This window comes from Psammomys obesus, unplaced genomic scaffold (genome assembly GCF_907164565.1).
Source record: "Psammomys obesus unplaced genomic scaffold, mPsaObe1.curated_primary_1811, whole genome shotgun sequence".
Taxonomy (NCBI): domain Eukaryota; kingdom Metazoa; phylum Chordata; class Mammalia; order Rodentia; family Muridae; genus Psammomys; species Psammomys obesus.
Genome location: NW_026596079.1, coordinates 10,881,529 through 10,897,851, shown reverse-complemented (window position 1 = coordinate 10,897,851; position 16,323 = coordinate 10,881,529). Strand labels below are relative to the sequence as shown.

At 37.7% G+C, this 16,323-nt stretch overlaps 1 protein-coding gene across 2 annotated transcripts in view; it reads left to right on the top strand.

The window, feature by feature from the left end:
* Positions 1-16,323, top strand: part of Efr3a (EFR3 homolog A) — an 89,683-nt gene that overhangs the window by 37,845 nt on the left and 35,515 nt on the right. For both annotated transcript variants that reach the window (XM_055626465.1, XM_055626466.1), the window contains 3 exons: positions 1,367-1,488; positions 7,271-7,420; positions 12,395-12,532. In XM_055626465.1, the coding sequence (XP_055482440.1) occupies positions 1,367-1,488; positions 7,271-7,420; positions 12,395-12,532 (410 nt within the window). The remainder of the gene's footprint in view (positions 1-1,366; positions 1,489-7,270; positions 7,421-12,394; positions 12,533-16,323) is intronic.

Genomic DNA, 16,323 nt, shown 5'->3' with positions numbered 1-16,323 from the left:
TGCAAGTTTGGTTCAACTTTATTTTATTTATGCTTTTAGAGAAACAACATGGTGCATACTAGGCTTTTCAAATATATTACATAATTTAGTTCAAAATTGAAATTAATATTTCTGTTTTATATGTTTAGAACCACAGTTAAATAATTTGTCAGTAGACAAAAAGAATGTTCTGCCTCTGAGGAGATTCAGTCCCAGGCCTTACTCTAGAGCTTGTTTTTATATAGTTTGTAATAGGACCACATCACTTGTGTGTACTACGACTCAGGGAAAGTGGAGATTGCTTTCATGTTTTTACTTGGTTGACCCTTTCCACTATTTCAAGCCTCATCCTTCATCTTAATAATTTTATTTAAATATTGTTAAAGGATATCCAGAGGGAACAGTCAGTAAAATTAGTCATTACAGTAAAGCATCAGCCCTCATCCAGGGCACACCTCCCTGTCTGTCCTCCCATGTCTGGCAAGTGTCTGAAGACATTTTGGGTTGTACAGTGGAGACTGAAATGTAGGTGTAATCCTGTAGGTGGGAGTACTGCTCAATATCCTGCAGTCGCTGGAGAAGGTCCTACAGCAAAAGCTTTATCCAGCCCCTGATTAGTGTTTAGCATGAGAAACACTGCATCTAAAGGATTGTATGCTACTACCATCATTGTGCCTTTTGAAGCACATCTATTTTCTATTTTAAATTTTATATTTTTATGTTTTAGGTTTTTTTTTTGGCATGAGTATGTATGTGTGAAAGCATACTCAGGTGGAGGACAGAGCTTAGTATATGTGCCTTTTTCTATTGTCCTCCATCCCACTTAAGAAACTAAAACAAAAGAACTTCTGGTTTGTAGAATTAGAATTTCTATGAACTGGGAGGGCCCCTCTGGTGTGACTTCACATTTTATATTCTTTATATATTAGGGCACGTAGAAGCTACCTGCCATAAAGTTACTTAGATTATCTGTATATTTATGACTTTCAATAAATAACAAACGAATGAAGATTTGTATTTAAAGAGTTCTACCTCACATTTACAGTAGGTCTTAGTGTCCATTTATGTTTTGTTTCTAGCTCTTCTATTTCAAAAGTGATATGTTTAGGATAGCAAATTTGAAAAATATGAAAAAAAAAAAAAGTAAACGTCTTTGAGAAAATCAGCCGGGTTGCAAGGTTTTGTTTATTTAGAAAGCTGTATCATTGGTTTTCTAAAAGTTCATTATTATAAATTCCTTTTGTTCGTATTCAGTATTTGGTGTTCCTTGTGTTCCATTTGCTTATTTGGTTGTTGCTTGTTAGTGTAATAGATAAGGAAGGTAAATGTGTTTACTCACTTTGAAAAGGTGACATATTTTGTTTGTATTGTTATTTTTGTTTTTTAGTTTGTCAAATTTGCAAATATTGAAGAAGATACACCGTCCTATCATAGACGTTATGACTTCTTTGTATCTCGATTCAGTGCAATGTGTCATTCCTGTCATAGTGATCCAGAAATACGAACTGAGTATGTACTGTTTTACTTCATGACTTACATAATTTATAGAAGAATTTGCTGAATATTGTGCTTCTGTACTTCATAATGATTATCAAAAGGCATGAAAGATGCTCCTGAAACCGTTTTCCATTTATGTTAGAACATACAGCATTCAACTGAATTTGCAGGATGGCAGTGGTTAAAATTCAGAATCCTTACCCTTGCCCAGGATGACCCATTTGACATACCCCGCCTGTTTTAGTTTCTGTCATCCTGGCTTTTTCTCCTACTTTCTAGTTCAGTCACATGGATCTTCTTCCTGTCTCCTGAACACGCTGGGCATGCTCTTAAGTACATGTGAAAAGATACATTCTCAACCTAGAGAAATTCCTAAAGACTCCAGACTCATCTCAGTGTATGCAGGTTTTTCCTCACTTTACTCAAGGCTCTCCCTGGGTGGACTTAAATTATTAAACCTCAATCCTCCCATTCTACTTCGGATTCCTTATATTTTCATTTTTATTCTAAGTTTTCATTTTTTTCAATACAAGGTCTCTCTATGTTATCCTGGCCATTCTGGAACTTGCTGTGTAGACAGTTGGCCACAAACTCAGAGATCCTCTTGCCTCTTCGTCCTGAGTGTTGGGATTCAAGGTGTGCACCACCACACTGAAATTCACTCCCTTTTTTCTTTGTTATCTTATTAGAGGGCAGGCAGGAGGGCAAGGCCTCTGTTCTGTACACTGCTGTATTATTGAGCACTTTGACTAATGTTAAAAGACTTGGTTTAGTTAAAATCAAAATGATTCTGATAAAGGATACTAGTTTGGGCACCACTGGTAACCTAATTCAGAGAATTATTATGGGATGTTGGTAATGGAGAGTCAGTGCATTTACTCAGTGGTGGGCAGAGTGTGCAGAACCTTAAGCAGGAGTTTGCAGACCCCCCCAGCTGGTGCACATGTTGAAAGCAAGCATGTGAGTTATGGGTCCTTAGAGAAGGAAGGATGAGGAAAGGCTTAGCGATCATTTTCTCAGATGTGTCTTACCTGACTGTAATTTCTCCTCATTATAATCCAAACCATTTATCACTCTGTGATGCCTTAGATAGAAAGATACCATAACGATGTATACCTTTCTGGCCACCTTATCACTACTAAAATTTTATTTCCTAAGGGACATTTTAAAATGGTATTTTTAATCATATATTCATAAGATGTGTTTGAGAAATTCAAACATGAGATTACCTTATATTTAGCTATTTATTGCCCCCTAGTGGAAAAATCTGGTATTTTAGACATTCTTTCAATTTTTCTGTTTTTAATATCATTATAAAATGTTATTATTAATTTAAAAAATGTGTATATATGTACTGTATTTACATAATTTACCTAATCTCCTCCCTCCAAACTTTCTTATCCTCCCTCAAATTCATGGCCTCTTTTTTAAAATTATGATTGTTTTATATTTACTTATGTGTTTCTGTGTATATACATGTATATATATAAATACAACCTGCTGAGTCCATTTAATGTTGTTTACATGTATTTTTTCAGGGTTTTTTTTGGGGGGTGGCTGGCCTATTAGGGGACTCATTATTTCTCTCTCAACCATCAGTAATTGACAGTAGCTCCTTATTTAAAGGTAGAGTCTGTGTAATTTCCCTCGTTCACACTGGCATATTAACTGGTGTTGTCATTGTCAGGTCTTCTTTAGGCAGCTGTATTTTTGTAATTCCATGGGTCTAGTTTTCCTGTCTCATAGAAATGATACACCCTGGTTCCTCTGTCTCCTACCATCTTGTACCCCTCACTGTGACGGTCCTTGTGCCTTAGATGTTGAGGTTATGTCTTTATAAAACTTTTTTCCCTAATTTTGGATCTTCCGTATATATAGATTTCTGAGGTCCCAAATTTCCAAGTTTTCATTTGAGTCACTGTGAAACAAATGAGTAAATTAAAATGCTTGAACATGCAAGTTGTACTTTTTCTCTACTGTTCCTTCAGTAAAAATCTTTTTTAGTTTTCTTCAAGTTATTTATATTTCCTTTCAGGTCCCACCTGAATTCTTTTTTTTTTTTTTTTTTTAAATTCTTTTACATTTTAGTAAATCCCACTCAAATAGAACTTTAAGACTTTGGGAGGTAGGAGATGAGTCTAGAAACTATTATCCTCCCCCATCCCCAATGTTAATTTCTTTCTCAAAACCAAATAAAAACCTAATATAACACCCCTGCTAAAAAACCAAGGAAACAAAATAATGCAAAAAAAAAAAAAAAAAAAACCCTCCAAACTGTAACCAAATATAAGTGTGTGCTTGCACATATACACACACGCATGTGTGCACATGCACACACACACAGTATGGAGTTGGTCAAATACTCATGGATATGAAGCCTGTCCTGGAAGGGTTGATACATACCCAGTGTCACTCTATTGGAGAAAACTGATTTTCTCAGTTTTTTTCTAGCAGGTATAAGTAACAATTCAGTTGTTAATCTTACCTTTAGTGGTTAAGCTTTCATTAATCCCACCCATCTGTTCAATCATATTCTCCCTTTTAAAAATTATTTATTTATTTATTTATTTATTTACTTTGCCTACTGATTGTAGACCTCTCCCTCCTCTTTTCTCAGGCTCACTCACACTCCCTCTCCCCTCATTCCCTTCCGCTATTCCTCAGGTAAGGGGAGCTCCTCTTACCCACTCACCCCAGTATATCAAGTTGTATTAGGACTAAGTGCATTGTCTTCCACTATGGCCTACTGGAGGCATCCTTGCTAGGAGGAAGTGTTCAGAAAGCAGGCAACAGAGTCCATATCAGAGACAGACCCCACTCCCTTTACTAGGGAACCCATGTGAAATTTGAGCTGTGTATCTACTACATCTATGTAGAGGGCCTGCGTCAAATCTATGCATGGTCCTTGGTTGGTACATCAGTCTCTACAACCTTGTCTGGGCAATGGTTAGTTGGCTTTGTTGATCTTATGGAGCTCCTGCCACCTCCAGCTTCTTCCATCCTTCCTCCCCCCTTTTCACAATACTCCCAACGCTTTACCCAATGTTTGCTGTGAGTCTCAGCATCTATTTCAATCCTCTGGTGGGGGAGCCTCTCGGAGGACAGCTACACTAGGCTCCTGTCTGTGAGCATAGTAGAATATCTTTAAAAGTGTCTGGGGTTGTCTTATCTCCCGGCCGGTCTCAGATTGGGCCAGGCGTTTGTTGGACAGTCCCTCAGTCTGTGCTCTGTCTTTATCCCTGCACATCTTATAGGTAGGGTAAATTTTGGGTCAAAGTTTTTGTGGCTGGGTAGATGATTCCTTCCCTCTACTGGGAGTCCTATCTAATTAAAGTGTGTCTTCTTCGGTCTCAGTGACCCCTGCTACAAGGAGTCTCAGCTAGATTCACCCCCATATCCTCCCAGAAACTCACCCTGTTGGTCTCCTACTTGTCATAGAGAAGCTCCTGCCCACAGTTTTTCTTTTCTCTGTAGGCACTCTGTCCTCCAGGTGTTCCCCCTATCCCTACCACCACTCCCCACTCCCCTCAGGTCTGGTCTTCACCCTCATTTCTTGATGCTTAAATCTCACTAAAAAGGGAAATAGACAGCAGAAATGGCTGAAGAGAGGGAACAAGGTAGGAGGGAGAATACAGTCATTCATTTTTTAACAATATAACAAAATAAAACAAAACAAAAACTATCATATTGAAGTTGTACAAAACAAACCAGAAGGCACAGAATCAGAGACCCACTCATTTACATACTCAGGAATCCCATAAAAACACTAAACTGGAAGCTGTAATATTTAGGGTTGCTTCAGTCTATGAATTCATATGAACTTTGATTTAGAGAGACTTGTTTTCTTGGTATCCTCTATCCTCTATGACTCTTACTCTCTTTACACTTCCTCTGAGGATATCCCTGAGCTTCGAAGGGAGAGATTTGATGGAGACATCTCATTAAGGGCTGAGTATTCCAAGGAATTTTACTCTTTACATAATGTCTGACTGTTAGACTCTGTATTTGTCCCCATCTGCCAAATGAGAAAGTTTCTCTGATGATAGCTGAACTAGGCACTGATCTATGCGTATAGCAGAATATCATTATGGATCATTTTATCACCACATTTTTCTTTCTTTTTTTAGATCAGTATTATTTAGTTTTATCTTGGGTGCTTGAGATATCCAGTCTTAGGTTCTTGGTCAACCAAGCAGTGTTTGGTATGGGTTCCATCTCATGGAGTGGGCCTTAAGTCAAATTAGTTTACTAGTTGGTGGCTTTGTGCCAACATTGCCCTAGCATATCTTGCAGGTAGTACACCAAAGGGTTTGTGGCTATATTAAGACTTTCTTGAAGTATTTCTTCTCAGAAATAGCTGACACTTGTAAATTTATACATCATAGTCTAATTTCTCCAAGACTGTCCAGCTATAACGGAAGTCCTCATCATTCTAATGACTAACACACAACAATATCAGCTTTGGTTGATTGTTTACGGTGAGGCAGTTCTTGTTCAGATTTATCAATCAACTTTTCACAGCACTCCTGAGTTTACATGGTACAAATGTTCAAATTTACTCATGGGGAAAGTTAATTGTTTTCGGGGCCAAAACTAGAATGCACTCTTCAGGGTAGGTGTTAGAGCTGGATTGGATGCTAGCTGTGTATCTGAGGTGGCTCTTGATGATCACCAGTATGCCACCAATGCTTACAACAGGTCACCACCATTTGCTGCTCCACTTAGGCTACTGTCTTTTATATAAACTTGTGCTTGTCTTTCTCCCCAGGAAATAGTACCAGGTATATATATAACAGACACCCTTTGTAGTGGGGTTAAGTTTGCCCTCTTGTGGTCAGTATTTTATAAGGAAACCTATATAGACAGAGCTTTGAAATAGTTAGAATTTGTCTTAAGACGTCCTGTTCAGTGTCTTGTTCCTGTCACTCCCTATTCTTCCTATCTGTTGCTCTTGAATATCCTCATGGGTTTGTAAAGTACTATCACTCCCTTCTCAACATTTTCCATTCTGTAAACATATTTATGCTCTCTAGAAGACAGTGTTAGGTGAGCTGAAGAGAACTACTGATCATATCAGATGGTCTACAGCAAGGAAGCAATTGAGAGTAGGACAGAAGGAGGTAATTTTAGGAAAAGAAATACCTTGTAAGACAAATGGGCTGCTAGGCTAACCCTGCTTGAAACTTTGTCCTGCAATTTGTGCAACTGTAGTCACTTCTCTTTCTTGAACCTACAGTTTTCTTTTTTCCCAAGGAGAATGAAGAAGACCGTGAGGAAATTGGGGCTTATGAGTTGTGATAGGAGGTGAGGGCAGCAATGATAAACTTCAGGTCCTGTGTAAATGTATATAGACACAGCTTTTAAATGAAACAGCTTTCTTTCTGAGAGGTGAACAGTTCTTGGGGAACAGTTGTCAGAGTCTGCAGAAGCACAGTGTTCACCAGGATCAGTGGACTTCTCACTTGGCTCTAAGACTTCACAGCAGCTTATTAGCATCATGTCAGAAAAAACAATACTTTTGATTACTTTTTTATTAACAAATAATATAGGTACTAGATATTTCTGTAGTTTACAGCCTTTAAATTTTACTAATTTATAAAAAATGATGGATAAAGTCTTTTTTGAATATATGTGTCCCTCTTAATTTTTTGAGATTTTAATTTCTTACATGTTTTGTATGTAATTTTAAAACATTTTATGGTTGAGAAATGTGTATCAACATACAGTCTTTTTAGGTTTATTTAACTTGTTTAAATAACCTGTTTTCATGGGTCTTTTCCCCCGATCCTTATAGGATTCGTATTGCTGGAATAAGAGGTATTCAAGGTGTGGTTCGCAAAACAGTTAATGATGAACTTCGGGCTACTATTTGGGAACCACAGCATATGGATAAGATTGTTCCATCCCTTCTGTTTAACATGCAGAAGATTGAAGAAGTTGACAGGTATTGTAAAAAGTTGGGGCTGGAGACATGTTTCAGCATTTAAGACGCCATACTATTCTTGTAAAGGGCCTGAGTTCTGTACTAAACACCCACTTTGGGCAGCTTACAGTTGCCTCTAACTACAGCTCCAGGGGGATCCATTACCCTTCATAAGTACCTGCAGTCATGTTCACATGCACATTCATGCACACAGACATTTATACAAAATTAAAAGTAAAAATCTCTTTTCAAAAAGATACTAAAACCTTTGTTACATTGTATATGTGTTCATGTGCTTGCTAGGATGAGAATATTTGGTTTCTAGCATTATAATGTATTTTATAAAGTTAAGTGAGTTTAAATATATGTACCATCCTAGAATTTATTAATCTGTAATGATTATATTAGGGTTGTTAGTCATAGGTTTTATTTAATATTTTAACGATTTATGTATGAGTATTATTGGAGATTAGTCTGATGCCTACTACTGACCCTCAAGATCTAATTATACCTATCCTTGTTTTGTAAACCTGCCTAAAAAAACTTGCCTGATTGGTTGATTAAATGGCCTATACCTGGTCAGGGCAGATGGGGTAGACTTGGCTAAGGTCCCCAGGCTTTTGGGTTCAAGAGAGAATCACAGGAATCAGATGGAAGTGAAGAGAGGAGGAAGGAGGATGCCAGGATGGGTTAGGTGGAGAAGGAACCACGTGAGCAAGGAGAAAAGACTTCAATAATGGCGTGAAAAGGTCCAGTTGAAGAATATAAGCAAGTACCATGGTACTGTGTATGGAAAGTAGACCAGATGAGGAGGACTAAGGTGGATGGTATTGGATGGGGCCTGGGAGATGGATGGTGAGGTTAGTGAGCCAGTGTAAGTGAAATATCTGCCCAGCCCAAGGTAAATAAGGCAATTATAAATCTTACAGCTGTCTGTGTCTTATTATTTGTATTAGCAGGTTAAATAATATCATTGTAATAATCCTAGGGCTAATAATAAACTTTATATAGCTTAACACTTTTTTAATTTACTAAGACAGAGTGTTCTGTCTGCATGTACATCTGCATGCCAGAAGAGGGCATCTGATCATACTATAGATGGTTGTGAGCCACCATGTGGTTACCAGAAATTGAACTCAGAAAAGAGCAGACAATGCTCTTAACCGCTGAGCTATCTCTTCAGCCCAACAAATTTAGAGTTGTAAAAGGCGAAAGATTTATGTGATCTGAAGAGAAACCAGAGTATATGACCAATCCTCACTTAGAAAGACAAATGGGATGGACATTGGATGTAGGAGAAAACAAGTAACAGGACAGGAGCCTACAGCACAGGGCCTCTGAAAGATTCTGCCTAGCAGTGTATCAAAGCAGATATTAAGACTCATAACGAAACCTTTGACAGAGTGCAGGGAATCATATGAAAGAAGGGGGAGTTAGTAAGACCTGGAGAGTACAGGAGTGCCACAAGTACCAAATATATCAGGGCACAGGGGTCTTTTATGAGACTGTTTCTCCAACCAAGGACCATGTATGATAACCTAGAACCCCTGCTCAGATATAGCCCATGGTAGCTCAGTGTCCAAAATGTGTTCTCTAATAAGGGGAACAGGGACTATTCCTGACATGAACTCAACGGTGAGCTCTTTGACCACCCCCACCCCTCCCAAGAGAGGAGCAGCCTTGCTAGGCCACAGAAGACATTGCAGCCAGGCCTGAAGAGACTTGATAAGCTAGGGTCAGATGGAAGGGGAGGATGTCCTCCCCTATTAGGACTTGGAAAGGGGCAGGGAGAAGATGAGGGAGGGGGCTATGGCTGGGATACAAAGTAAATAACCTGTGATTAATATAATAAATAAGTAAGTAAGTAAGTAAGTAAGTAAGTAAATAAAAATTTAGAGTTGGAACCACGAAAAACAGAAATTATAGCTGAACTTCTGTTCCTCCTTAGAGATTCATTATGCTTTCTCATACAGACTTAAAACTAATAAAAATTAAATAATAATAAATAATAATAGTATAGTAATAATATTCAGTGCATTTTCTTTTATTGAAAATAAAAAATTATACAATATATTCTGATTACAATTTATTGTCCTTATCTCCTTCCCAGTTGTATGACTCCATGCTTTCTTTCTCTTCCTCTCTTCAGAAAGATAAATATAAAGCAAATAGAAAAAAGCAAACCAAAAGAAAACAAAGAAAAAGCATTAGAAACACATGCACACACAGAGACACAAACACAACATCAGAAACCATAATATATAAGCAAAGACCAATAAGGTAAAGCACTACCCAAACAAAACATTATGAGAAAAAAACAAAACAATAACAACCAAAAAAACTCCATTTGCCACTGAGTTTATTTTGTCTTGGCCATCAGGCCTGCCCTTAAGTGTGGTTTTTATACCCAGTGAGACTCCATTGGAATAAAGTAATTTTTTTCTTTGTGAGCAGAAGACACTTAGGAGATAGCTTCTGGGTTAGGAATGGGAGCTTGTGTTTACTACAAGGCTCAGCTCCCTAAACCCTCAGGGAGGGTTTTGATATTCAGCCCATTTAGGATGAAGTGTCCCAAAGTCTCTCACTCTAGGCGCATTGTGCAGTTTTGGGTCTCTGTATTTGACACCGTCTACTTCAGGAGGGAGTTTCTCTTTCAATGCCAGAGAAAAACAGTGATATTTTATTTTCTTCAACTAACAGCCAGCACGGTTGTTTTCTGATTAATATCTCTAAGATATTTGGAATGAAATAGTGGCGTTGGGTATATGCTGGTTTTCTTGACGTCAGGTGCACTTGGCGTCCTGAATGTTATCCAGCTTTCTTTTAAATGCTAGAAGCGTGCATATTCCTCCACATTTTGATAACCTATGCAGGAAAAATGGGTACTCAGCAGCTAAAGCAGAATTATCCAGTTTGCTTTACCTTGGTTCTTACCCCTGGAAAAGGAAGAGATTGGAATAGATTTTAAAAGAGTTTTATCTTATACTCAAAATTAATAAAATTTGCTTATAGCTCTCAGGATTCTATGCACAGCATCAAAATTGATTTGGAAATGAGGTTCAGTTGATAAATCCGTGCTAACACAGATGGAATAATATGTATTCCAGTTAATGCCAACCGCAGGAAGGATTGATGCAGAAGTCCCGGATATAACTATCTCCAGCTTTGTGATTCTATCTAAAAATGTGACATGATATACTTTAGAACCTTCTGTATTTTTCCTATCTTTAGTGCTATAGCTAAGTCTTAAGATTTTCCTATCTGAAATATTTACTATATAAACATCTCTAGCTAGTTGGGATCCTATCTTCCAATGAAATCTGATGTAATCCTGAATAAGCTAGAGGAAATAAGTTGAAACCTACCCACTTGCAAATGAAAATTTTGATTCTTCCAAGAGAGTCTTACTGGGAACACACACCACTCTTAAGAGCAGCCCCCATGGCCAGGAATAAAGAGCCAAAGTGAGCTCAGTGACATCTTTGGAGCTTCCTTGTTTCATAATGTTGTATCAGGGTTTTTCCTGTTTTTTTTTTTTTAATTTATTTTTTTATATTTTATTTTTTTCTTATCAGTTACATTTTATTAACTCTGTACCCCAGCCATGTCCTGATCCCTCATTCCCTCCCAGTCCCTCCCTCCCTCCCTCCTCTCCACCGTGCCCCTTGCCAAGTCCACTGATAGGGGGGACCTCCTCCCCATTCATCTGATCCTGTTTTATCAGGTATCTTCAGGACTGGCTGCAAAGCTCTCCCCTGTGGCCTAACAGGACTGCTCCTCCCTTGGGGGATGGAGCTTCCTTGTTTCATAATGTTGTATCAGGGTTTTTCCTGTTTTAAAAATTTTGTGTGTGTATGTATATATGTAAATATATATACATATATATATACAAATATACATATATATATATACACATTCTCTTGTTTTACTCTGCAGGTCTTTTGCATAGGTATTATGGCTTCAGTTAGTGTTCTTACTGGATTTCTGAGTATGCAGATGAGTGTATCTCTGTGTCTTGTACTTTTTCCTTCTGTTTCTTTTATCCAATTCCAGTGTGCTAGTTTTTGCTTTATGTTAGTATATGTTATTTTTTTACTGTAGAAGCCTGATTGCTTTCTAATGAGAAACAGAAAGTGGGTGGATCCTGATGGGAGGGGAAGAAGGGTGGATCGAGAAAGAGTACAGGAAGAGGAACCTGTAATCAGGGTATATTATATGAAAAAAAGAAACTTTTCAATAAAAGGAAAATAAAGATATATAAAACAGAGACTATGCATGTCAGATCATAAATTCTATCTGGTGTAATCCAGTGCCATAGATGTATTATTATTTATTGTGGTTGCAGTAAGTATGTTGCAAAAAAGCATTAAAAAAATTCTGAATATGTGGACACAACAAATACTTTCTTCAAAAAATGTCTCTGTGCAGCTGTTCTCATTGTTTTATTTATTTTTTAATACTCGGGTTATATCTGATTTTTCAGTTCTTTTCATTCATTCCCAGTTATAATTGCATAGGGGGTAGCTAAATATGTTTTTCTCTGGATCTGTGCTCACTAAAGTCTATACTGGTATGAATGTTGAGAGAGTCTATAAAAGTGAGCAAGTAGTGGAGCTTTTGAATTTTTTGTTGCTTCGTTTTTTGAGACAGGGTATCATTTAATATGTAGCTCTGGCTGCCCTGGCATTCCTTATGTAGACCAAGCTGGCTTTGAACTCAGATTCTCCTGCTTCTGTGTGAGTACTACTCCACCTAGCCTCTGAGTGTTTTACTGGCGTAAGGAATGTTATGCTGGAAACAAGTTAGCAACTATGTGAAGTATTATATGCTTGGCTCTAGTGACGTTAATTTCATGAATATTAGAATTAAATTTTAATGTTATTTGGGAACAAAACAAAAAGTGTCTTTAACATTTCTGAGAAGCTAAATATATTCTGTTTACCCTTTAGAACTAAAATTAGAATGTTTTATTGGCCTTTTTAATTTCTTTTTCAGCCGCCTAGGCCCGCCTTCTTCCCCCTCTGCAGCTGACAAAGAAGAGAACCCTGCGGTGCTAGCTGAAAGCTGTTTCAGAGAACTGCTAGGCAGAGCAACTTTTGGGAATATGAATAATGCTGTTAGGCCTGTTTTTGCGTGAGTACATGCTATCTTTCTAGGTATCTAGGTAGCTTTGCTCTGTGTTAGTTGTATAATTTTCTTATGGAGGACAAATATTTTCTTAATTAAATTTTTTGAGTCACCATACAAAATAAAGGCTTCCACTACTTTCTTAATTGTACAGGTAACATTATGAAGGTGGCATTGGGCATTATATGTTTGTTTTTTTCTGTATGAAGTGTAATGTTAAACTTAATACCGTGTACATCACTTACCATGCATATCTCCTTACATACCATGAAATGCTTATGTGCAATGAGAAATTAGTGTCAACATGTGATACACATTGCTTCTCTCTCCTTTTTTCTTTTTTTCCCAGTTCTGGGAATTGAACTTACCACCCTCCCATGGAGCTTGTATCCTGGCCCCCCAACTTTATTTTTGCCATGGCTGGGAACTTGAGATTTTGCTTACTTTTTTGAATAAATCTCATGTTTTACTCAGCGTCTAATTAAGATAAGAATATTGAAGACCCCACTGGTCCTTACATGCTGTCTTCTAGGCTCTTATGAGCAGTTAAGTTTTTCTGCATAATTAATATCACGCAGACAAGGTTTTCAAGTATTGTGCTTCTAATTCTATCATGATAGTTCAGTCTACGCTAATATTCTGATCTTTTTTTTTTCCTTTTTGTTAAAATTCACTACCATCTCCTCTTTATGCTCTGACTGTAGTGGACTTAGTATATACAGAGTATTTTGCGTGTAACATTCAGAATTGTTTATTTGGGGCAGGTGTTTTTACTGCAGGTTTAAAGTTAACCTTTAAAAACTAAATTAAAAATCAATAGTATCATCGGCTTCAGAACAGCTTGTGGGTGGTTCTTCATTTTTATCATAGTAGCCTAATGGAAATCCTACTAAAAAGTAACCAACTTGTGTTACAGTAAGGCAAATTATTTTTATATTCTGTCCAAATATTTATGCTTAATAATAGAATTCTAGTTACCTAGCTTTAAGGCAGACTTTACCACATCAACCATACTTGAGGTGAACAATTTAAAGGAGGTTTTTTTTTCTTCCCCTCATCTTTTTCAATTAAGAAATATTTTTGTACAATATATTTTGATCATGTTTTACAGATCCCAAAACTCTTAAGATCCACCCTATCTTCCTGTCCATCCAACTTTATGTTCCTTCTCTTTCTTACAAAACAAGCAAACAAAGAAAGGAAGAAACCAAAAACTCCCACGAAAATCAAAACAAGCAAAAGATGAATGAGACAAAAAAAGAAAAAGAGCAAAATGAAACTAAAAGTCTACAAAAATACTCATACTTGTTTTGTGCTTGTCAGTTACTCCTGTGCATGGGTTCTGTCCTAGAATGTGGTTTGATATACCCAGTGAGACTCTATTGAAGAAAACTGCAAAGTGCTTCTTGGTTAATTATGGAACCCTGGGTCCCCATCTCCCTTTCATTGCTGAATCCTCATATGGCTTGAACCTTTACAGGTCCTGAACATGTTTCTGCCACAGTCTCTTTGAGTTCATATGTGCGTCATTCCTCTTGTATCTGGAAAACTTGGTTTCCTTGTGTCTAGAAGACAATTCTTTTTCAGTCATCCATCATTCTGTCTCTTAAAAGTCTTTCTGCCTCTTATTCTGCACAGAGCCCTGAGCCTTAAGGGTAGTTTGTTGACTACATCCCATTTGGGACTGAGTATTCTATAAAGTCTTTTATTTGTACACATTTTCCAGTTGTAGGTTTCTGTGTTTATTCCCATCTTCTGTAAGAAGTTGTTTCTTTCATGTGAGTTGACTGAGACACTGATCTATGAATGTAGCCATATATCATTAGTAGTCATTATATTGCTGTGTTCCTTTAGCAGCATAATAGTAGTAGGTTTTCCTCTAGGCCCATGACCTATCTAGTTTCATGTTCTTGGCCACTTTAGCAGAGTCAGGTATGGGTTCCATCTAATAGAATGAGTCTTAAATCCAATCTAAAAGTTGTTGGTTGCTCCTATAATGTTTGTGCTTCTATTGCATCAGTATATCTTACAGGTGGCTCCCTGTTGCAGGTCTCAGAGTTTGTAGCTGGGTGATAATAATGATGATTAACTTTCTTTTCTGATAATGTACTGAGTGCCTTGAGTGCTAGTCAGTAGTATTGAAGCTTCTAGTTACACATCAGCTTGGCCTTTTCATGTTTAATGACATAAGTAAGTGTTGTCTTCATCAGTAGGGCCTTGCCTTATATTGTTATAAACTATTTAATTAGTTAACTGGATGCTAAAAGCTGTCTACAGGTAAGTTACTGTGTAACTTGGGAATATGTGAAGAATAACACCATGTAGATGAGGGACATACACAATAATTATAGATTATGAGAAAAGGTCAAAATGAACTGTCATTTAAAATCAGAAAATTCAGTTAACAAGAATTTGGAATAGTATTTATTGAACTAGATGTGGGTAACTTAAAAAAAAAACTACTTTGGTAGTGTCATTTGTAAAGTATGTTTTGGTTCAACATTGAAGTAGGCTTTTAAAAAAAAACAACAACTTTACATCCTGGCCATAGCTGCATCCCTCCTCGCCTCCCAGTCTCACCCTCCCTCCCTTCCCCTCCTTCCCCTTCTCCTCCCTCCTCCCCTATTCCTCAGAAAAGGGGAGCCTCCCTTTCCATCTACCAGAGCTCATCAGGTTGTATCAGGGCTGAGCATTTCCTCTTCCCCTGTGCCCTGGCCTTTAGGGGAAAGTAGTTGAAAATCTGGCAAGAGAGTCCATGCCATAGAGAGCCCCCACTCCCTTTACTAGGGGACCCACATGAAGCCTGAGCTGCCCATCAGCTACATCTTTTTAAAGGGGCCTAGGTCCAGTCCATGCAAGGTTTTTGTTTGGTGCTTCAGTCTAAGCAGGCCCCTCTTGGCTCTGGTTAGTTGGCTCTGTTGGTGTTCTTGTGAAGCTCCTATCACCTCTAGGTCTGTTTCTCCTTTCCTGGATTCCACAAGGATCCCTATTGCATTGCCCAATGTTTGATCTCACCATCTGTTTGGAGGCCCTGCTGGGTGGAGCCTCTCAGAGTACAACTCTGTTTGACTCTTGTCTGCAAGTGTAACAGTATCAACAAGTAAGGACAGCTGGCTTACTTGCTGGGTGCAGTGCAGGGGTTAGTGTGAGATAAAAATAGAAAGCCTAAGTTACAGAAGGGAAATCTCAACATTTTACTTTAAGTATTTAGATAATTATCATTGTCAATTAGTTATTAATTAAGTCGTTAGGTAAGAGTTGGTGATCTTAGCTAAAAGTTGTAAAGTAGCCAGAATTGCTCTTTGAAAATGTTAATGAGTTAGCTTTGAAGCAGGGTAACTGTGTTGGTTGGTTACAGGAATGACATCCTTTACAAGAATGTTTTAGGCCTGTGAGTCACAGACACCATGGAACTGTTGAAATGAACACTTAAAACCAAGTATCCTGTGCAACACCCTTTGTTTTGGATTGCTTGGCTTTCCTTTTATCTTTTGAAGCTCGCAGCCAGTTCAATGAGTAGCCCTGCTTTTCCCTTGTGCATCAGTTGACCGCTCAGTCAGTGACTCTCTCCTTCAAAAAGTCTGCATAAGTGAGAACTTATGTATACAAATCTAGAAGAGTGGTTCTCAGACTTTAGTGTTGCTTGTGAATACTTGGAATGATCATCATATCTTAGGCCCTCAAACTAAACTCCTAAAACTAGTATCTACTAGTATCTTCTTTCTCTCTTTTTCTTTCTTTCTTTCTTTCTTTCTTTCTTTCTTTCTTTCTTTCTTTCTTTCTTTCTTTCTTTCTTT